The sequence below is a fragment of the Budorcas taxicolor genome, chromosome 8 (assembly GCF_023091745.1).
Source record: "Budorcas taxicolor isolate Tak-1 chromosome 8, Takin1.1, whole genome shotgun sequence".
Classification (NCBI taxonomy): Eukaryota; Metazoa; Chordata; class Mammalia; order Artiodactyla; family Bovidae; genus Budorcas; species Budorcas taxicolor.
The window spans coordinates 102,131,558-102,154,252 of NC_068917.1; the positions used below are offsets into that span (position 1 = coordinate 102,131,558).

Here is a 22,695-nt window from a genome sequence, read left to right on the forward strand (position 1 = left end):
TGAGGGGTTGTGGGTCCTTTAAGGAAACCACTGGGGCTGGCCTCATGGACTGTTCCCTGCAGAACTCCAGGGGGTGATGGTCATGTAAGCTATGACGTAATGGCACCCACTGCACCTGCCCTGTCCACAGAACCTCAGAGAAGGCCACGCCCACCCAGCAGCACTCAGTGGCGAGGAGATAAGGCCAGCTCCATGCTCACTGTCAACAGAGACTGGGGTTCACCAGGTTTCTGGTATTCTGGAAAGGAGGTCACAAGTCCTGGTTTTCAGAGGGGGATAGAAGAGGTGCACACTTCCATGAGCTGGCAGTTGAGAAAGGTCTGGTGTGGAAGAAGGGGGCTTCTATGTGCCTAGCACATGCTAGGAGCTCTAATGGTTAACTTTGACAGTTACCCTGCAAGGAAGCTGGTGTGGCCCCCTTTTACACTGGGGCTTAGTGAAGGGAAGTAACGTGCCCTGTTAGTAGATGTGAGTGAGAAGTTGTGTGTGCATGCGTGCTACTCACTTCAGCCATGTCTGACTCTGTGCGACCCTAAGGACTGTGGCCTGCCAGGCTCCTCTGTCCATGAGATTCTTCAGGCAAGAACACTAGAGTGGATTGCCATGCCCTCCTCCAGGGGATCTTATCACCCCTGGGGATCAAAACCTGGTCTCCCGCATCGCCTGCATTGCAGCCGGATTCTTTACCACAGTGCCTCCAGGGAAGCCCCTGCTGCTGCTGCTGCTGCTAAGTCGCTTCAGTCGTGTCCAACTCTGTGCAACCCCATAGACGGCAGCCCACCAGGCTCCCCCGTCCCTGGGATTCTCCAGGGAAGAACACTGGAGTGGGTTGCCATTTCCTTCTCCAATGCGTGAAAGTGAAGTCGCTCAGTCATGTCCAACTCTTAGCAACCCCATGGACTGCAGCCTACCAGGCTCCTCCGTCCAAGGGATTTTCCAGGCAAGAGTACTGGAGTGGGGTGCCATTGCCTTCTCCGAGGGAAGCCCCTAACTGGATCTAATTTCTTCTCTTCCCTTCTCTCTGGAGAAGCCCCCTACTTTCATTCTGCTTCCAACTGTAGAGAAAAGAGCATTCCTCCTGGGGGAGCCTGTGTCACATGGGATGTTCTTGACTGTATCAGGGGTGGACACAGCTCTGCAGATGCATGGTTTATGGCCCTGGCTGATCCTGTCAGAGCTTCCCCACTCCCTGACTCTGGGATCCCAGCAGACCAAACACATGGTACTCAATCAAAATGCATTGTGTACTGAAAAATGGGATAATTATTCAGAGATTTATAATATTGTAACACTGTAATAATTATTATATTATTGTACCATTAGTACACTAATTATTAAATAATTATAGTATTTAGTAAAATAATGGTATAAATGTTCAAAATAATCCTCCAGAATCCATCGCCAGAATTATGACCTGTGCAGGGCAAGGATGGGGGAGGGTCTTGAGCTGAAACTTATAGGGCTTTCTCTCAGAAATAAGGCTGGGAATTATCAAGCGCTCAGAGGACCCAATCACATACTCTATAGCTCAGTCAAGTTCTGGGTGATGTGGGCTTTTGCAAGCAGCTCTGAGGATCTAATCTTAGATAAAAAAGCATAGAACTGTAGCAACAGAACCACTCAGATATCATCCAGGTGTGCTGCACTGTGCTTAGTTGCCCAGTCGTGTCTGACTCTTTGTGACTCCATGGACTGCAGCCTGCCAGGCTCCTCTGTCCATGGGGATTCTCCAAGCAAGAATATTGGAGTGGGTCACCATGCCTTCCTCCAGGGGATCTTCCCAAACCAGGGATTGAACCCAGGTCTCCAGCATTGCAGGCAGATTCTTTACCAACTGAGCCACCAGGGAAGCCCAGTTAGGTGGTTTAAGATTCTGGATGAATAGTGAAAGCACTAGAGGAAACCCCTTACTCGGCTGGTGGGAACGCCAAATGACATGACTGCTTTGAAAATCAGTCTGGCAGATTCTCAGAGAGGTTAAACATTGAGTTACCATAGGACCCAGCAATTCCACTCCTAGTTATGTACCCGAGAAACGAAAATGTGTCTATGTAAAGGCTTGTACATAAACATTCATAGCAACACTAATCATAACAGCCAAAAGGTAGAGAATCCCAGGGATGGGGGAGCCTGGTGGGCTGCCGTCTATGGCGTCACACAGAGTTGGACACGACTGAAGCGACTTAGCAGCAGCAGCAGAAACAACCCAAATGTCTATCAACAGATGAACAGATAAATATTATGTGATATATCTATATAATAGAATATCATTCAGCCATAAAACAGAATGAAATATCAATCCATGCTATGGCATGTATGAACCTTGAAAACATGCTAAGTAACAGAAGCCAAACCCCAAAGGCCACATACTACATAATTCTGTTTATATGAAATGTCCAGAATAGGCAAATCCATACAGATAGAAAGTAGACTAGGCCTGGGGGGATGGGGGAAATAACACGTGACTGCTAATGGGCATGGGGTCTCTTTTAGGAGAAATGAAAATGTTCTAAAATTAAACTGTAGTGACTGTACTGCTTTGTGAAAATGCTAAAACCACTGAATTGTACAATTTTTAAATTGGTGAATTGCATAGTATGTAATTTATATCTTAATAAAGCCGATTAAAAACATCAACCAAGGGATATTTTTTAAAAAATCAATGTACAATCCTTACCCTGGCTAATTACATCATCATCTATCTCTAAATCCAATGTGCCGCCAGGGATAACAAACAATGCCCTAGTCCAATCTCCTCATTTCACATATGGGGAAATGGGGGCCTCCTGGTGGGGGGAGGGGTGAGGTGACCAGGTCACACAGTGGGTAACTGGCTGAGCCTGGGACACCATCCAGGACTCCGACCTCTCCACTAGCCAAGCATCCCAAGCGCTGCCCATCTGGTGCATCTTCCCATCTGCCTCGGCTTCTATTTAAGGCACCAAACGCACTCATCGGGAAAATCCCAAGACCTCCTCCGAACCTCACTGCCTGAGACATCTCTGTGCACACATCTTGTCTTCTCAATGATACGGCAGAAACAGAGATTGTCATCTCACATGTTTTCATGTCCTTTAGTGATGTTGAGAAATCCAGTTCTACATTTCAGGAAAAAAAAGAGACCTCTCCCTCACAATAGCTACCTAAAGCCTTCTTTAAACTGGCTCCTTCCCAGGCTGGGTTGGGCACCTCTCCCCAGCTCACTCTTATCTTACCCTTCCTGACTCCTCTTAGAGCCATTCTCTGCTCTCCCCTGCCCGGCTCTGTTTCCAAGGAAATGCATCTTGCAGTTTCCCTGCCCTCTGGTTTCTATGTAGGTTTGACCAATGGGAAGCACCGACAGAAACTGGAAGGTGTGGAAAGGAAATAAGCCAAGGTATTTTCTCCCTCACTTCTCTCTTCCTCAGAGGATGTTTTCAGCAGCAACTCTCAGCCCCCTGGGGCTTCAGCTTCCACTAGACTGGCTTCCTGTGGCCCCAGCTCCTAGGCTTTGGAACACTGCCATCTCTCTTTGTCCCTTTGTCTCTCCAGCTCTACGAGTAATAAACAGGTTCTACTATTGTTCATTTCTGAGTTGCCTCACTGGTCACTTAAGCCACTTAGTTCTTCATCCCTGTGTAATCAACTCCCTGTATTAAATTCCCTCTGTAAGAAAAGCCTAGAGTGATTTCAGTTCTCCTGATTGCCCATGACTGATACACAATATCTTCTTGTTCAGTTGCTCAGTCCTGTCTGACTCTTTGTGACCCCGTGGACTGTAACACACCAGGCTTCCCAGACCATGCTCAAGGGAGGTCCCTTCCTTGAGTCTCAGTTCCTTTGTCTGTTTAATGGGGATAAAAGTAATGCCTGTCACTAGGTTATCAAGAGCGTCTAGTGAGGTGATGCCGTTGGTCATTGAACTCAGTGTGGAAACTGCCCTGTGCTTTGCAGATGGTTTCCATAGACTGGTTTAACTTTGTTTTCCTCTAGTGGTTGGCACGGGCATTACAGAATAGCCGACAAAGATTTCAAGAGACAACCACCTTACAGGGGGTTTGTCATTCTTCAGTCAGCTGCTCAGTTGTGTCCGACTCTTTGTGACCCACAGACTGCAGCACGCCAGGCTTCCCTGTCCCTCATCATCTCCCGGAGCTTGCTCAAACTCACGTCCATTGAGTTGGTGATGCCATCCAACCACCTCATCCTCTGTCATCCCCTTCTCCTGTCTTCAATCTTTTCCAGCATCAGGGTCTTTTCTAGTGAGTCGGCTCTTGGCATCAGGTGGCCAAAGTAGGGGAGCTTCAGATTCAACATCAGTTCTTCCTATGAATATTCAGGACTGATTTACTTTAGGATTGACTGGTTGGATCTCCTTGCAATCCAAGGAACTCTCAAGAATCTTCTCCAACATCACAGTTCAAAAGTAACAGTTCCTCAGTGCTCAGACTTCTTTATGGTCCAACTCTCACATCCATACATGACTACTGGAAAAACCATAGCTATGACTATACAGACCGTTGTTGGCAAACTAATGTCTCTGCTTTTTAATATTCTGTCTAGGTTTGTCATAGCTTTTCTTCCAAGGAGCAAGCGTCTTTTAATTTCATGGCTCAGTCACCATTTGCAGTGACTTTGGAGCCCGAGAAAATAAAAAAGTCTGTAACTGTTTCCGTTGTTTTCCCCTTTATTTGCCATAAAGTGATGGGACCGGATGGCATGATCTTAGGTTTCTGAATGCTGAGTTTTAAGCCAGTTTTTTTCACTCTCCTCTTTCACCTTCATCAAGAGGCTCTTTAGTTCCTCTTCACTTCTGCCGTAAGGCAGATAAGACACAATATCTATCCGTGTCTGTTTCTAGATTCTTCGTATTTTTAATTGATCTATTTGTGTATCGCTAAACCAGCACCAGACTGTCTTTTGAAAATATATTTTTATAGTTTTATGTATTTTTTGGCTGTGCTGGGTCTTTGTTGCTGTGTGGCTTTTCTCTAGCTGTGGCGAGTAGGGGCCCCTCTTCATTGCAGCGCATGGGTTTCTCATTGCAGGGGCCTCTCTTGCTGTGGAGCACAGGGGCTAAGTCGCTCCACGCCATGTGGGATCTTCCCAGACCAGGGATCAAACTCGAGTCTCTTGCCCTGGCAGACAGATTCTTTACCACTGAGCCAACAGGGAGGCCCACCAAACTGTCTTAATTACTTTTGTTTTAACATGTGAGTCTTAAATATCTGACGGGACAAATCCTGTTTCCTTTCCCACATCATTTTTCTTTTTGTCTTGGCTATCCTCATGCATTCACTCTTCCAGATTACAATTCAAGTTACTACTAAAAAAAAAAAAAAATCCCACTGGAATTATGATTTGAAGCATTAAATATAATGGATTAATTTGGGAGAATGAATTCACAAGGTATTTCTTAGCATTTATTCAGATCCTCTCAAATGTTCTTCAGTCAGAATTTAAACTTTTTCCTTAACAGTGTGGAACATATCTTACTAACTTCATTCCTAGCTATATATCAGTTCTGTCACAGTTGAAAATGGGATCTCATTATTACATTTCTTCTAATATTTTTTTTACTACTAGATATATAAAACTACTAACTTTAGGCTATTTCTGCCTCTGGTCACTTTGCTGGATTCATTAATTGGAATTCACTTGTATTTTAGGGATAATCACATGACTTTTGTTTTTGCCTTCCCAGTATTTATTCTTTATTTATTTTTAATTGGAGGATAATTATTTTCCAATACTGTGTTGGTTTCTGCCATACATTAACATGAATCAGCCACTGGTATACATATATCCCCATCCTATGAACCTCCCTCCCACCTCCCATTTCCCACCCCATCCCACCCCAGCATTTATTTTTTATTTTGCTTTCCTGGCATATTGCATTGGTAAGGCCTCTTGAATGATACTGAATATTAGCAGCCATCTTTGTCTTATTGCTAAAATGGGTAGATTATCTTGTTTCAATATTAAATGTTGATTTGTGACATATTGTAAATTAGGTTAGAGACAGTCCTTCTACTCATAGCCTACTAAGAATCTTGAAAGATTAGCATGACTTATCTGAGTGAATCCACTCTGTTCCTAAGTGAACACTACTTTAAAGTGCTTTTAAAAAAAATCTGTTCTCAAACTCTCTTGGATTTTGCCACGAAACTTATCACTCCAGGTTTTAGAATTCAGTTTTCAAGAATCTGTATGTCATTTCCCTGTCTATTCTCCTGGCATTTCCCCAAGACTCTATAGTTTTTCAAAGAGTACAGGTAGGTTCAGCAATGACACATTCATATTTTCTTCAAGGCCATTGTTTTTTTTCCCTGAACCTGAAGACTTTAACTGTAAAGCTTTAACTTTAAAAAAGACTTTAGCTGTAAAGGAAAATATTTCCTGACTACTCTCTCTTATCTTCAACTTCAATTTCATCCTCTTTGTTCTTTTTACCTTCTGTAGTTCGTATACTGACTAGCTTCCTTGTTGAAAGAGAAAAGCAAAACAGAAGTTGAGCAGCTCTTCTTCTGTCCTGTTAATTTCATTTACCATCCTCAAGATGGCTCTGCTATTAAATAGTTCATTTTTTGGCTTCAACCAAAGCGTGCATCTATAGAGGGCCTTTTAAAAAAGGTCTCATCCCTTTGTTTTTGATATGTTCTACCTTCTTCTCCTACCTTTGTCACCTGATGCGAAGAACTGACTCATTGGAAAAGACCCTGGTGCTGGGAAAGATTGAAAGCAGAAGGAGAAAGGGATGACAGAGGATGAGATGGTTGGATGGCATCACTGATTCAATGGATGTGAGTTTGGGCAAACTCTGGGAATTGGTGATGGATAGGGAAGCCTGGCGGGCTGCAGTTCATGGGGTCAAAAAGAGTCGGACCTGACTGAGCGACTGAGCTGAACTGTCTTCTCTTTAAAATACTGTTTTAAGCTGTGGGTTCTGAATGCCTTCCTCTTTCAGATTACCTGATATTTTCAGTTTTAATGTTTTCAGGATGTAAAAATATTCCCTCTTAGATCTGCCTTTGTTTGATATTTTTGAAATCTAATCTTCTACAGATTAGAATACACGGGGGGTTAAACCCTGAATTCCACTCATTTCATATTATTGATTCTAAGACACCAGGATCATTTTCTTCCGAGGGTCTTGTCACCCACACATTCCAACCCAGTCTTCCTTGCTGACCCAGCATTAACAACACAACACCAGCAGTGTTTCTTCTACCTTCCAAACAACCAAATCGTCAGCCAGAAAGGCCAAGGCCTCAACGGATGCTCTGCTTGCAACTGAATGCCAGTGTCTGGATGGCCAAGAAGTCCCCCAAGGTGATATGCTAGCATGCAGTCTCCTGGGAGAGCACAATGAACATTCTCCGTCCAAGGTCCTCTGGTAGGTACCTCCTCTGGGCTGCTCAGTTCACCCTTAGGTGCTGCCTGTTCACCCTTGGGTGTTGCCTGTACTCAGTTACTCTTTTACCTACGCTGGCTCATGTCTCGACCTCATAGCAGGGTTCCCGGAGGCAGGAACAGCTTCTACGTAGTCTACACAGCAGCATAGCAGTTCTCTAAACACCTTCCAGAGGAGCCTGGTTGGGTCAAACTGGCACCTGTTTTACTTTTAGCCTAAGTGGGGACAACTCCATGTTCCTAATCAGAACGAAAGCATTAGGGTGAAGTGAAAGTTGCTCAGTTGTATCTGACTCTTTTCAACCCCATGGACTATACAGTCCATGGAACTCTCCAGGCCAGAATACTGGAGTGGGTAGCCTTCCCCTTCTCCAGGGAATCTTCTCAACCCAGGGATTGAACTCAGGTCTCCCGCACTGTGGGTGGATTCCTTACCAGCTGAGCCAAAAGGGAAGCCCAAGCATTGGGGAGATGCTGACAAATATCTCAGTAGAGCGTCCTGATTGATAGGGTTCAGAAGGTTGCAAGTAGGTTAAACCATTTGTTCTCTCGGTTGCTGGAGCAAGTGAACAGGACTGGGGGAGCCTAGAGCCTCAAGCAGCCTTATCTGCTTACTCCAGCTGTGGTTATGTGTGCTGTGCTTAGTCACTCCGCTGTATCTGACTCTTTGTGACCCCATGGACTATAGCCTGCCAGGCTCCTGTTGATGGGGATTCTCCAGGCAAGAATACTGGAGTGGGTGCCACGCCCTCCCTTCTCCAGGGGATCTTTCCAACCCAGGGACTGAACTCGGGTCTCTGCATTGCAGGTGGATTCTTTACCATCTGGGTCACAAGGGAAGCCCAAGAACACTGGAGTGGGTAGCCTATCCTTTCTCCAGGGGATCTTCCTGTCCCAGGAATCGAACCAGGGTCTCCTGCATTGCAGGCGGATTCTTTACCAGCTGAGCTAGCAGGAAAGCCGCTTCCCCACCCCCCCTCCCCCGCCCCACCCAGTGTGCTATACAACACAGTTTCTACGGGTGCCAAGGACAAGAAAAGGCTGGGAAGCATCATTTCTGGTCCATAATTCAGTCCATTAGCCTGGAATCGTGGCTCTTGACTGGGACTCTCTTAGCAGAATCCACTCAAGTACCACACCATCACAGCAGATGGTATCAGCCAGAATCCTCCCTCCTGACTGTGCATTAATCATGCTCTCTAAATACCCTTGGGGGAGAGGCAGGGAAGCGCTCACCTTCTGAATGCCCTGCACTGTGCCATCTATTAATTTACTTAATCTTTCAACATTTGAATAAGGAACAATTATTACTATCCTTATTTTACAGGTTAGGAAACAGGACCAGAGAGACTAATTAACTCTCCCAAAGAGACACAGCTAGTAAATGGCAGAGCTGGGATCTGAACCCAGACGACGACTGTAGAGCCCTGTGCTCTCCTCAGCGCTAGGAGACTGTGGCTCCACGGGGACCATGAAAGCTGCAGTACTGTGATGTTAAACGGATGCTAATTGGCACTTAGCTTTGGCTGTGCTGCCCTTTAGCTGTGACCTTAAGTAACTCATTTCACCTCTCTGAGCCCCAGATGCTGCGTTTTTGGATTTATTAAGCATTTATATGTTAGGAACTCAGTTTAATGAAATAATTTGACCTCTGCCAAGTCTGGCTGAGAGATAGAAGGTGCATTTACCCATCACGGTTTCCAGGACACCTGTCACTTATTTCCACTTTGATTTAGCAGAAACTAAACAGAGTAGGCATTATACCAACACACTGCTGCAAACTCTTATTGATTTAGTACAAGCATACCATTTGGTGGTAAGAGTGTAATTGAAAACCGTACCTTTCTCACAATGGGTTTCAGAAGGAAACTGTACCTACATCTTAGAAATGTGACGCATTACAAATATTAGGTCTATTAATTAGGGATGATTTCCCACAGTAACTTAGTGGTTATATTTTTTTTTAAAGTGACCAGAGAGAAACAATGCCACTACCTCATTTTTCTCTTGTCTGAAAAGGTCAAAATTACTTTTTTTTTTTTTTTTTGCATGGCTTAATCTTTTATATGAACTACTAAGTGGCAGGGAAAAATTTTCCCCAATTTGTGAATATTTCTTTCAAGACATTCTCCAGGCAATCAACTTGGAACTGTCTAGTGAGTGTTAACACAGGTGATATCTGAGTCCATAGTAGAGTGAACGCTCGTTTTCAACAGCTGACTAAATGCATGTCTGCTCAACTGCTCGGTTGTGTCCAACTCTTTGTGACCCCATGGACTGCAGGCCGCCAGGCTCCTCTGTCCATGGGATTTCCCAGGCAAGAATAGTGGGGTGAGTTGCCATTTCCTCCGCCAAGGGATCCTCCCAACCCAGGGAGTGAACCCACGTCTTCTGCACTGCAGGTTCATTGTCTGCCACTGAGCCACCAAAGCAGCCCAGTTTATCAGATGCCTGGCGCCAAAGATGGTGTCTTTCTCAAAAGCAATTCCCAGTGCCTATACAGTACCTGGAGAAGGCAATGGCACCCGACTCCAACACTCTTGCCTGGAGAATCCCATGGGCGGAGGAGCCTGGTGGGCTGCAGTCCATGAGGTCGCTAAGAGTCAGACACGACTGAGCGACTTCACTTTCACTTTTCACTTTCATGCACTGGAGAAGGAAATGGCAACCCACTCCAATATTCTTGCCTGGAGAATCCCAGGGATGGGGGAGCCTGGTGGGTTGCCGTCTATGGGGTCGCACAAAGTCGGACACGACTGAAGAGACTTAGCAGCAGCAGCGGCAGCAGCAGCAGCATACAGTACCTGGCACAGGGAGGCAGCAGACTAAATATTTGTTGGATGAATGGTATAGTGCATTAAAACTGGACTCTCCCTAGATAACTTATCAGGTGTCCATTCATAACAGCTCCCTTCACCCTAGTCACGAATTCCCCAGTTGTCCCTAATGTTACATTATGATCTCAGCAACACTGCAGAGAAAAACATTACACATCTTAAGGAATGATGAGGTTTGTTTGGTGGTAACTGGGTCTCTGTCCCATGTAAGCTACAGCAGGATATGTTGTTTCCATGTGTCAGTCCGGAGTTTTCCTTTGGTGGCTCTGCTCTCCATTGGTTTCAATGAATGACTGTAGGCAGGTAAGCAAGTCGAACATCCACCAGAAAATCCATTTTATCCTGATGTCATGCTTGCTCAGTTTAACAAAGCCTTAATCTGATTGTTTGTGTGGGAGGCCGTGAGGAAGGGCTCTATAACTTTTCTGGGGAGATCTAGGACTTTAGCAGTTCCAGATGAATTTCAGGATCTGGGGCCAAAGAATAAATATTTCATGAGTTCACTTTTGCACAGAAGCTCATGACTAAGAGCATATTCAACCTCTTTCCTGCCTGAAGAAAAAAATACTGACATGATTATTGTTGTTTTCCTCTAGAGAGCTCACTTTTAATAAATCCAACAGCGCTTTCCCTCCTTGGTTTCTTACAGACTCTTTTTGCCTCTCGTCTGCATTTCAGGGCCTCCTCAGCCTTAAAAGAAGAGTCTTCTTTTTTCCCCCTTTCTTTCTTTAGGTCTGTATGTATGTGGTCAGTTGTTTGGTTGTGTCCAATTCTTTGTGGCCCCAGGCTCCTCTATCCATAGAATTTCCAGGCAACTACACTGGAGTAGGGTGCCATTTCCTACTCCAGGGGATCTTCCCAACCTAGGGATAGAACCTGAGTCTCTTGCATCTCCTGCACTGGCAGGAGGATTCTTTACCATTATAGCCACCTGGGAAGCCCTTCTTCAGGCAGGGAACAGCATTAGCAGACTTGCCCCCAGCCACTGCTTCAAATGCATCCCCAACAGCATCGCATGAGAGCCCTCAAGGAACAGTTAAGACAAAATAATTGTTGCCATGAAAGCACAACTGCTAGGGTATAAATTAATGTCTAAAGAGCCCGTCCTTGAACTTATGGTTGCTGGGAGGAAGGATGGGGTTCCAGAAGGGATAGTTAAGGAGTTTGGGATGGACATGTACACACTACTATATTCAAAATGGATAACCAACAAGGACCTATAGTAAGCACATGCAACTGCTCAATATTATGTGGCAGCCTGGACGGGAGGAGAGTTTGGGGAAGAATGGACTCATGTGTATGTATTAGTGCCTTTGCTGTTCACCTACCTGGAACTGTCACAATGCTATTAATGGGTTATACCCCAATATAAAATAAAGTTTTGTTGGTTTTCTTTTTTTTTTTTTAAGAAGAGTCTGTTCTTTATCAGCCTCTGCAGTCTGAAAGAGCTATGGCAGATTCAGGCATGAGCTGCAAGGGTTATTTTTCTATTCAGCAGACACCATCCAATACACCCAAATGAATGAAATTATTCATTCCAAAAAGAAGCTCAGGTTAGATGAATAAAATGCATACTCTGTTCAGGGCCGGTTTTAGACACTAATTGCACAAGACCTAGTGTGAGCAGGAGCTGAACACTGGGTATGAGGTTCTGAGGCGATACAGAAGGGGATTCATTTATTTTGTCATTTGTGCTTAAAAAAAATCTCAAATGGTCTTCTCTCTGTCCTTCAATTCTTGGAGGTTAACCTCTGAAGCCATATACTGGGCCAATTTTAAAGGCTTTCAAAATTGCCTTTAATATAGTCACAGCATCCCTACCCAGCCAGGAATGCAGCTGGTGCAGTTGTCAGCATAGCAACACCTTTTTGCTTTTGAGGTCTCAGCTGTAGAAAGAGGATGTGTAAACCATTCACTATTCAGTAGGGGATGACATGAGCCTACGGGGATGTTCCTATAATTATTCTAGTTCTTTTAAGTGGATTGCCTAGGCTATAGCAGTTTTGGTATTTTAAATTCTGCAGTCTTCCCCCCAGTCAAAACAGTAGCGAGTCTTGGAATGTGGCTGTGATTTCAGATTGCATGGATTAGAATTTTAATTGTAATTAAATGTAAATCCATCCTTCCCTGATCAAATGCACCAGGGAAATTCACAATGTCTGAGTTGAAAGTTCTTAACTCCCAAACAGGAAAGGGAATGTAGATATCAGAAATCAATTCCTTTATCCTGGATATTTTTAGGCTGCCCCTCTTCCTTTTTCAAATCTCCGGGGCATGAGGTATCATGCTGATTGTTACTTGAACTTCTCGAAAAATGCTTTTACAGACTATCTGGTAAAGATCAACTCTTCTCAGCCTTCCCTGCCTTCACTATTAAGAAGGCTGAGATGATGGGTTTCAGTTCATCCATCTGATCTTTACTAAAGAGCAGGACCCCAGATTAAGGGCTCCAGATGTTTTCACAGTAAACAAGGAACAAATGGCATTCAAAACGAGGAAAAGCTACGCAACTTAACCTCTACAGGAATGCAACTGAAATAGAAATTCTGAATTTTAGACTAATCAGACTAATAAGGTTTTAAAAAGTTAGCAAAAGCTAGGAGCATACTTCCTATGGGATCACAGAGGCCCTGTCAGATTGCTATTGTGTGTGCAAAGGGGAGAGGTGTAATCAGAACATCTCTGGAAGGAAATTTTATTAGGCAATATCCAAATTAAATGTGCACATTCCTTTTGGCCCAGCATCTCTACTTTAAGGAATTTACTCTTCAGATGGATTTGCTCAAGTGTACAAAGCATACAAGTTGTCATTTCAGAGATTCAAGGCAGCCTAAATGTCCATCAATACTGATTAGCTAAATAAATATGGGCTTGTTTATACACAGAATAGCTCTAGATTGATAAGAAATGCTGACAGTAGTTGCCTCTGGGGAGAACTAGGGAATAAAATGGTGGAAAGGAAAAGTAACTTTTATGGATATTTTTGAATTTTTACCACTCTCTGTATTACTTACTAAAAAAAGTTGAAAAGCACAGCAGTTCCCTTTATTACTAACTTTCTACTTCGTCTCCAAATAGTTAAAAGCATCCTCTGTTTTGTGGAAGGTGAAATCCCAGGTTGGGACAGGTTGGAACTGAATGGAAACTCTGTTTCAATTCTCTCAACTTCTGAGTCCAAAATGTCCCAGCAGAAAGGATTCTCCACCAATTCCTTCTCACCAATTCTTCAGACCAAGTCTTGCAGACTGGAAAGCATTGCCCACATTTCCCCTGAACAGTTACTTTCCCACATTCTCAGGCAGAAATATCATTTCTATTTCCTTTTATCCCCTCTCAAAAGATCCCCATGCTGTTTCTGCTCTTCGCTTGTTAGAGTTTCAGAGCCGTGTCTTTACCTATTGTGTGAACCTTCTTCCATCTGATCTTTCCTTTGGAACCAAGCACCCCTTTCTGTTGCTAAACTTAGATCATACATCTCAACCCATCAACCTAGGAGATACACCATTCCTTGAGCTAGACTTTCAATCTTCTTGTCCTACTTCTTATCCCACGGACGGCTAAGGCCTGAAATCTCAAACTGCTAAAAACTGCTACCAGATAGCATCAAACACACCAGCTAGCATCAAACTATGCGTCTTACACACATGCTGCTGCTGCTGCTGCTAAGTCGCTTCAGTTGTGTCCAACTCTGTGCGACCCCAGAGATGGCAGCCCACCAGGCTCCCCCGTCCGTGGGATTCTCCAGGCAAGAACACTGGAGTGGGTTGCCATTTCCTTCTCCAATGCATGAAAGTGAAAAGTGAAAGTGAAGTCGCTCAGTCATGTCCGAGCTTAAGGAAATGCAAAACTATGCCAAGAGGTCAGATGAAGCAGCTGCTTATGAAGCATCCATCCATTTACTTTTGAATATTATGCCTCTTAAAAAAAAGTCAGCCTCTAATTAGTTAAAATTGAGACACTAAAACAAAGGCAAACAAAACTAAATAAGAAGCTGTGCTTACCTGCCCACCTCAGATTGTCCTGGAGTGGCCATTAAAAGGATGGTTCTTAGGCCTCGCCCCAACCACCTAGAGCCTCATCATCTCTATTTTTAACACACTGTTCAAGCAATTATTTGGCTTCCTAATTTTTTTTGGAGGGGGGCAGGGCTTTCTGCAGAATTGTTGAGTATTTCTTTAGTGGAGTCTTAGCTGAATGTCAATTTCACCTCTATTTCACCTTTTATATACTCTTGGGATATCTTAAAATGCAATGCCTTTCTATAAAAGGACAATATGAAGGATCTTTGTGGTGATGGAAATGTTCTTCATCTTGACTGTATCAATGTCAATATCCAGGTATGATACTGCACTACAGTTTTGCAGGAGGTTACCACTGGAGGAAACTGGTAAAGGATAAATTGGACTGATATTATTTTTCACAACTGCATGTGAATATACAATCATCTCAAAAAGAAAAAAATTACTTCAAAAAATTAAAAATGTGCCACCTTTCCTGTGCAAAGAAGGGACTTTCCTTCATTTAGCTGCAACTTGCTTTTCCTCTATCTCTGCCCTCCTTATACCTTGCCTAGGAATTTGTCGCCTCTGGTAGCAAAATGCTGCAAGCAGATCATCCTAGGCCTATTTAGGGTTATTTACCTGGTACTTTGGGAAGATTCAGTCAGACAGGGAATTGACTTACAGCCAAGTTTAGGAACTATTGATCAAAAGGGATCGATATGGCTGCTCAGGGAGCTCTTTGATGAGATCGGATCTTAAAAGACTAGTTAAAAGCTAGAGTCAACAGCAACAAGAAGGATCTATCATTAGTTGAGTTCAGAGCAGGACCCAGGAGGCTCGAGTCATTGACCTGGAAGGATGGTGGGATATTAACAGGCAGGAAAAACAAAGGGCTCGTGCACTGTCCTTTTTCCTTTATCTTTGTTGTTAAAGAGAACCACTTTCAGTGGAAGTGGTAGACCAAGAGATGAAACAGGCAAGCAGGTTTTGAACGCCAAGGTAATTACCTGTCATGATTTCAAGACTTTCCGTCCACATGAATTACATCAATCTGATGACACTGTCAATTCACTGTTACATCTTCTGAGAGATCACAGAAAAACAATGGATATTTACAAGGTCAGTAAGTAACCAAGTTTCAAAAATGCAAAAAGCTAATCCCTTTAGTTTATGGAATACTGAGTATCATTTTGCCGGCAGATAATATTCCAGAAGAAATGACTAATTTGTGAGCTCTCAGGAAGGAAGAAGGGAATCATCTCAAATGAGTGATTCAATATGAAAATAACTCTCAATCTCTGCTTCTTTGAAAAGGGTGCTGTTGGTGCATGAATGCCTGCATGGACAGGGTGACCAGGCTGCAAGAGGAAGGGTGGGGGAATGGACAAGGTATGGAGGAGGGTTATTAGCTCACTGGTGATGGTGATGAACAAGGTTACAGACAACTGGTGTGGAGGAGGGACAGACAGACTGAGACTACACTGCTGGTGGTGGGGGGTGACACCCTAGTAGTTCTGGATTTCAGTGTTGTGACTCTTCAGCATCATCTAATAAGTCTCCTGTAGATGTGGATCAACAGGGTCCCAAGTGGTGGAATAATTAGCAGTGAAAGGTCTTAAAGTACAGATGGGCAGACAGACTTTGGGGTCAGAATTGAGTGACCACCTCTCAGCTGTGTGACCACAGGCAAGCTGCTTGGTTAGACCTAAGCCTGAGCTTCCCCATATGAGAAGAGAGTATCACAGAGCAGTCAGGAAGATCAAATGACGTGACATATGCAGAGTTTGAAGCACACATCTGGCTACTGGCCCCTGAATGTTTCTGTGGATCAGTGTCCACCTACCAGGGTTTCCAATATTACATGGCTAGACTGTCCTCTGTCCCGCTCAACACTATAGCAATGCCTCCAATGAGAACACCACAGGTACACTGAATAATATTCATGGGAGGCAGATGAATCCAGAAGATACGTGGTGGTCAAAGTCCTGTTCAAAAGACGATGCTCCCACCTGGGTACAGTTGTTCAGATTTTTTTCAGACCAGCTCAGAAGTGATATATTCCTGCCTGTCATCTGGTGAGATGTTTCCTTTAGAATGAATAACATAATTCATCTCCTGAACAGACATTCATTGAGCACTTGCTATTCATCAGGCATTGGGGAACAAAGGAGAGTGTGACACAAAGCTTAGACCTAAGGAATGTACCACCTCCAAGATGAGATGAATAAGAGAGGCATAAAATAGTGAGTATATCATTGACGTACACAGAGCGGGGGGAAGTCGTAGAACAGAGCACAGCACCTAGCTCAGCTGCAGAGGTGGGTGGGGGCAGTCAGAGTCCCTGGGAGAAGACAGCGATCATGAGCAGAGGCTTAAGGGATGAGCAGGAGTTGGGCAAAGAGGATGGGAGTGACAGCATCCTCAGCAGAAGGAACAGCATTTGCAAAGGCACAGATGGGAGTAACAGCAGGGTATGGGGAATGCCAGGAACTACAAGCAGTTTGGTGTTGTAGGAGTTTAAACAGGAGGGTGAGAAATGGGGGAAATACCCTAGCTGGAGCAACAGGACAGGAACAGATAGCGGGGGATTTCCAGAGAAGGCCTTGGACTTCGTCCTATGGGCAATGGAGAACCCTGGTAGATGTCAAGGCTCACAAGGATGCAATCAGACGGCGTTTTAGAAAGATCACTCCAGTGGTTGTGAGGAGGATGAGTTTTTCAGGTGATAGGAGTCAGAGAGATCAGGAAAAGGGCACCTCTCAGCCAGAAAGAAGATGCTGCTACAGATCACTGCTGACAGAGAGGAAATGCAGATTGACAGACAGATACTAAGAAGGCAAGCTGAACAGACCTGGGGACTGCCTAGATACACAGGGCAAAAAGGAGAAGAGTTGTATATGACATAAATTCTTATCCTGGGTAGGAAGAAGAGAATCCAGGGGAAGTTACTTTTTTTTTTTTTCCAGGAAAATAGGATGACTTTAATTTTAACATGTGATGTTTGACATGTACAAGGATATACAGGTTGAAACGTCAGTATAAAAACTCACAAGAGTTGTCTGCATTACAGAGAATAGCTTCAGGTCAACAGCACTTATAAAATCTTGACAAGATGAGAAAAGCGGAGAGACTGCTAAGTGAGAAAAGCAGCGGGCAGAGGAAGAACCCCTGGAAAACACCAGTCTTTCACAGGAAGACAGGCACAGAGGCTGTTACAAAGAAGACAAAGCACAAGGGCCAGAGTCAGAAATCCCAGAAATCAAGGGACTAGCTTCAAGAAGCTGTGAATGAGTGATTATTATTGTCAGACGCAGTACAGAAAGATGTGCAAAGTTGAAGGATAAAAAGCGCACACTTCCTTTAACAATTAGGAGGCCATGTGTATGTATACTGGTTAGACCTCTTGGTTGCAGACAAGTGAATCCACTCAAGTTAGTTTAGGCAGAAAGGTATTTATTAGAGATTATTAGATAAGCATACACAATCTCCAGGAGGTCACAGACACAAGTGTGGAGGTGTCTGCCAGGATGAGCAGCTGCCAAGGGAAACACCCACCCTAACCACAGGACTGTTACAGTGAAGCCCCCCTGGGACCAGGTCATAGAAATCTTCACCAGAGCTGTCCTGGATGAAGAAACACCTCGGCTACTGTGCCTACAAGTAGTGCCATTCTAGGATGAGCTTGCTCCACACCACCTAACTGAATGTTCATCTTCAGACTTCCAAAGTCCCATCACCTACTTCATCCACAAATGATACCTTTGTGCAGTGTAAAATGAAGATGGTGTCCAAAAAAAAAAAAGAAGAAGCAAGAATAGTCTTTATTCCTCGGAAACACAATTGGAAAACTGTATCAAAAAAATCAAAAGATTCAGAACTTGCATGCAGCTTTACAAACACCGAGGATCAAAACGTCTGCTACAAGGAAATACACCTGTAAACAAGGACCTCAGGGAGAGTTTATAGATGATCGACTTGACTAGGCAGCGCATGCAGTTGATTCTCTCCTTCTGGATAGACTTGTGGCAACCCCTCCAAAAAAGTTCAGATTTCAGCAATAAACTATCTCAAAGGATGGCAACACATCTTTTTTTTTTTTTTTTTAAAGGCTTAAGAGGGCCAAATTACCATTGTGTGTGTGTGAAGTCACTCAGTTGTGTCCGACTCTTTCCGACCCCATGGACTGTAGCCCGCCAGGCTCCTCTGTCCGTGGGATACTCCAGGCAAGAATACTGGAGTGGGTTGCCATTTCCTTCTCCAGGGGATCTTCCCAACCCAGGGATCGAACCCGGGTCTCCTGCTTTGCAGGCAGATGCTTTATCCTCTGAGCCACCAGGGAAGCCTAAATTACCATTACATATATGAAAATGGCACAAGAATTGATTTCACAAAAATACTAAGGACAGTATCTCGAGCCTACCTATCAAGAGGGGAAAAAAATGTCTTACTTGGGAGCTTGAAATGGGGGAAAATAAATATTTTGGTACAAGTTCTATTCTAAAAGACAACATACTGATTTCTGGTTCTACAAAGACTGTAGCAACTCTGAATATTCTGACAGTGTGTCTTCATAATTATGTCTTCTGAAATCATGCAAGTTTAGCAGCACCAATCATTAAGACATTAAAAAATAATTCTTGTACTTGAGCAGTAACTTCTATAAAGACAAATGCTGTGTGATTTATGATTAATAAAACTGCTAAAATTCAAAGTGGCTAAACTGCTTTAAGATAGGAAATTCAAAGTCTCCCTGTATTTATATAACCTCTAACATGTTACGTACTTTACTTAGCTTCTGAAAGAGGTAATCCTCTGTTAGAGAAAGTCTGAATGTTATGTGCTCAGCCTAAACATATTAAATGTTGTTAAATCACAGAATTTTAGAGCTAGAGAAGACCTTTGCTCATTTAGTCCAACCTGCTCTTTTAGGGGAGGGAAAACGAGGCCAACAGAGGGAAAATGGTTTGTCCAAGATCACACAAGACAGAAGCTGGGCCCCAGTGACCCGAATCCCCACTGCGGTACAACGTGATACTCTCTCTACAGAGCAACCTTCCCAAGTTTTCCTGGGTTTATTTGGTCCCAATCATTAAATAACAAAGAAACATAAGGTACACAGCAATACAGTAAACACAGACTTATACTCCAATTTTAAAATCAGAATATCAAAACAATTCCTGAGCCTTTAACTACCTTCATTTTATTGAGAATGCAGTCCACAGTGAGTTATGACTACCTATCGTGGTTACGTGCAGATATTTACACGGACACTGAAAACACCATTCAGAACTATTCCTCGGAGATATTTCTATAAACACGTCCATGTGATGCCAAGGCACTTTCCATGGGATGGAATGAAACTATGATGGTGAATGGAAGTAAGACGCTTCAGTCTCTCAAAGTGCAGTCATGACTTTATCTCGATACATCATACTTTGCTTTCCTCCTAAGTTCTTCTGGTTCTGGTCGTGGACATAATCGAAATGGCTGTCATCTCCACTGGCCGACGCTTTCCAATGCGGCCTGTCATCCTGAAAGGATGGCCTGTTTTGTTTGCAGAGGGAGCAGTTAGTGGGGGGATATGGAAGACAATCAGAGAATTGAGCGAAACAACACAAGCGCAAGGAAATGGGCAGGGGAAACCATGAAGTGCATGAACGCAGATGGCTTTCAGAAAAACGAACACATTTTCTACTTTCAAGTGTTTTTTTAAATTCAGATGCTCTGGTCCTCTATCAACTTCCAAGCTGAGAACAGCGCTGCCTGTGGCTGGGCCATCATCCCTCCAAGGGTGTCTAAGGATCTAGTCAGTCTGGGAAAAGCTAGGTGATGGTGAAAAAGGTTCCTTTTCTACGGGAATTCTCAGAGCTGTTGCCATGGGAACATACACCGTGAATGCCTTATTCAGCCTTTTCTAAAAGTGCTGGACCAAATAATTCTCTTTTCATGGAGAGTCTGAGAAAATACCATATGCTGGGTCCCACCGCCAGAGATTCTGATGCTGGAGGTCTGGGGTGGGGCTGGGACTCTGCATGGTCAAGCTCCCAGGTGGCACACATGGTGCTGGGCATCAGAGCCACTTGTGAGCTGCACTAGCCCAGCCTTCCTAGCATTCCCAGCGAAGACTGCCTCACAAGGAAACCAACATGGTAAACAGGTGAAAATGAGTGTTATGTTTTGTAAGCATGAAGTTAAATTAAAAAGCATTTATATGAATCTCTTCCATGCCTCATGTCTGGAAAAGAAATGGTCTCTGCAATACAGAAACTTTGAGAGGTATTAGTTCACTAGTCTAACTTGCTTTTCAATGTTCCATGGACATCAAGTGCTTATGATCAAACCGCACTGTCGTCCTACAGGATCCACAACAGACTCGGTAAGAAAGATCAGGAACCAATTGCTCTCCTTGGCCTTGTTCTGAATGGATGTATTCCCATCACTCCGTTCACCATACTCTCTCAAGGAGCCAGGCTCGCAATCTCACTAAGAAATAACTTCAGACAAACTGAATTCGCCAACTACGTTTCTGAAAGAGCTTCACACATAAACACCCATTAAGACTGATCTAAAATTCAAATCTTAAAAGGAACGTTTGCTTTTACGAAGCTGGCATTAAAAAAAAAAATTCCCAAACTTAATCATGAAAGCAACAAAGCAGATGCCAGTTTACCTGGGAAGGACCACGGTCGGTTAGGACACAGGTGGGCAAACACGGCCCTCAGCCTAAACCCCACTGTCTGTTTTCATAAATAAGCTTTCCAGGAACACAGACAGGCCCATTCACTTCTGTATCCTTTGTGGCTGCTTTCAAGCTATTCAGTACAATAGCAGGGTTGAGCAGTTGTGATAAGAGATCACAAAGCTGAAAATACTGACCATCTGGACCTTTACAGAAAAGTTTACTGGCCCCAAGGTTTAGAAAAAAATTCACCATCACAGAAAGCAACCCTCTACTCCATCCTTGGTGGAAAAAAAAAAAATCCTTTCAAAAAAGTCCCACAACAAAAATCCCTGAGCTTTAACCGTATTTTTAGTAGATCAAGTCTCAGGACAGAAAAATGTTACTTAAACTCTAAGCAACATTTCAAACATAACACCAAACCCCAAAGATCTGAGGTTAGACTGACTAAAACAAAACCAAACCAAAAAAATCCCCTCCCAGTTCATTTTATTTCATCAAGCATAAGCTTTAGTAAATCCAGACCCATTACTGGCTTCTTTTGCTTTGCAAATTACTCATGTCTTCCAGGACAAGACAACTCTTTTAACAGTGGTTTCCGATGCAGAATTTCAATTCACAATGGAGTAGGAAAGGAGAGCTTGGAAAAAGACGGTAGAAGTAGAAAAGGACAGCGCTGGGAGCTCAGGTACTTACCTTACGTTTGGAGAGTGGGGGTGCCACCGAGGTTGGCCGGGGTGGAGATTGGGATGATACTGGGGCTAGAAATAAAATACCAAACTGGATTACTCGTTGCCCTTTTGGTTTCAACGGTCTTCACTGGCTGTGGATGGAGAGGCCCTCACTGATGCCTGGCTAGGGGAGTGGAAGTTTCCCAGGATATCAAGTTTCCCCCATGACAAAGGCTGGGGGACTGCCCTCTAAGAAGAAAGGTGGAAAGCATCTGCCTTGAAAGGGTGCCCCAGAGTACACAGGGCCACGTAGCATTCATCTCTCCCAAGGGAGCCGAAGGAAGGGGCCAGAGAAAGGGGAGAATGGGGGGAATTTATTCTTTAGAAACAATTTCTGCCATTGCTGAAAAGGACGACAACTGTGTGTAAATAGTCACGCTGCAAACAGGACTGGACTTTTCCATCAGGTGATCCAAAAGTAAACATCTTCCGGAAACAAACAAAACCACAAACCATCTAGATCCTGATAAAACAGAGAGAGAGACGTAGTTTGCCTATTTTAACATGAGAAAAAAAAAAAAAAAAACGGACCCAGACAGGTGACTCACAAAAATGGCCAGGGGTCAAGACAAGGCAGGCTTGGGTGGGTGGCAGGCTGCCTGCAGCTCCACTTCTGGCCTGCAGGGGGCAGCAGCCATAGACACTGCCAGAAGTCCTGGGGCTTCTCAAGCCTAAACTTTCTATGGGGCAGATGAGGCTTTCCTGACATTGAAGTCTGGCCACTATTATTCTTTTCATCATTTCTTCCCCTTCTTCTCCCTCCCTGATGCTTTTGTTAATAAGAAGGAGTCCATTTTCTATTATGGAAAATTCTCAGCCATTCTGTTCATTCAGGGTTTCTGGACCTGAGATGCCCTCCTGGCCTACTGCGTATTCAGTGGCCTCTCTCCTTTAAAGATGTCGGTCAGCAAGACTGCAGCCACCAAAGGACATCCTACGGGAAAGTGGAATCTGGAGGAAAATCTCAGTAGCAGAGTCTGAAAGCTGACCAGGGCTTTAGAATCTCCTGGAAATCATCTCTGCATATGTCTCTCTTTTAGGGGCTGCAGAAGACC

The 22,695-nt window shown here is 44.0% G+C and overlaps 1 protein-coding gene across 1 annotated transcript in view; it reads right to left on the reverse strand.

Moving 5' to 3' along the window:
- Positions 1-22,695, reverse strand: part of EPB41L4B (erythrocyte membrane protein band 4.1 like 4B) — a 139,075-nt gene that overhangs the window by 44,950 nt on the left and 71,430 nt on the right. Inside the window, exon 15 of the mRNA XM_052644951.1 lies at positions 21,606-21,670. Within this exon, the coding sequence (XP_052500911.1) occupies positions 21,606-21,670 (65 nt within the window). The remainder of the gene's footprint in view (positions 1-21,605; positions 21,671-22,695) is intronic.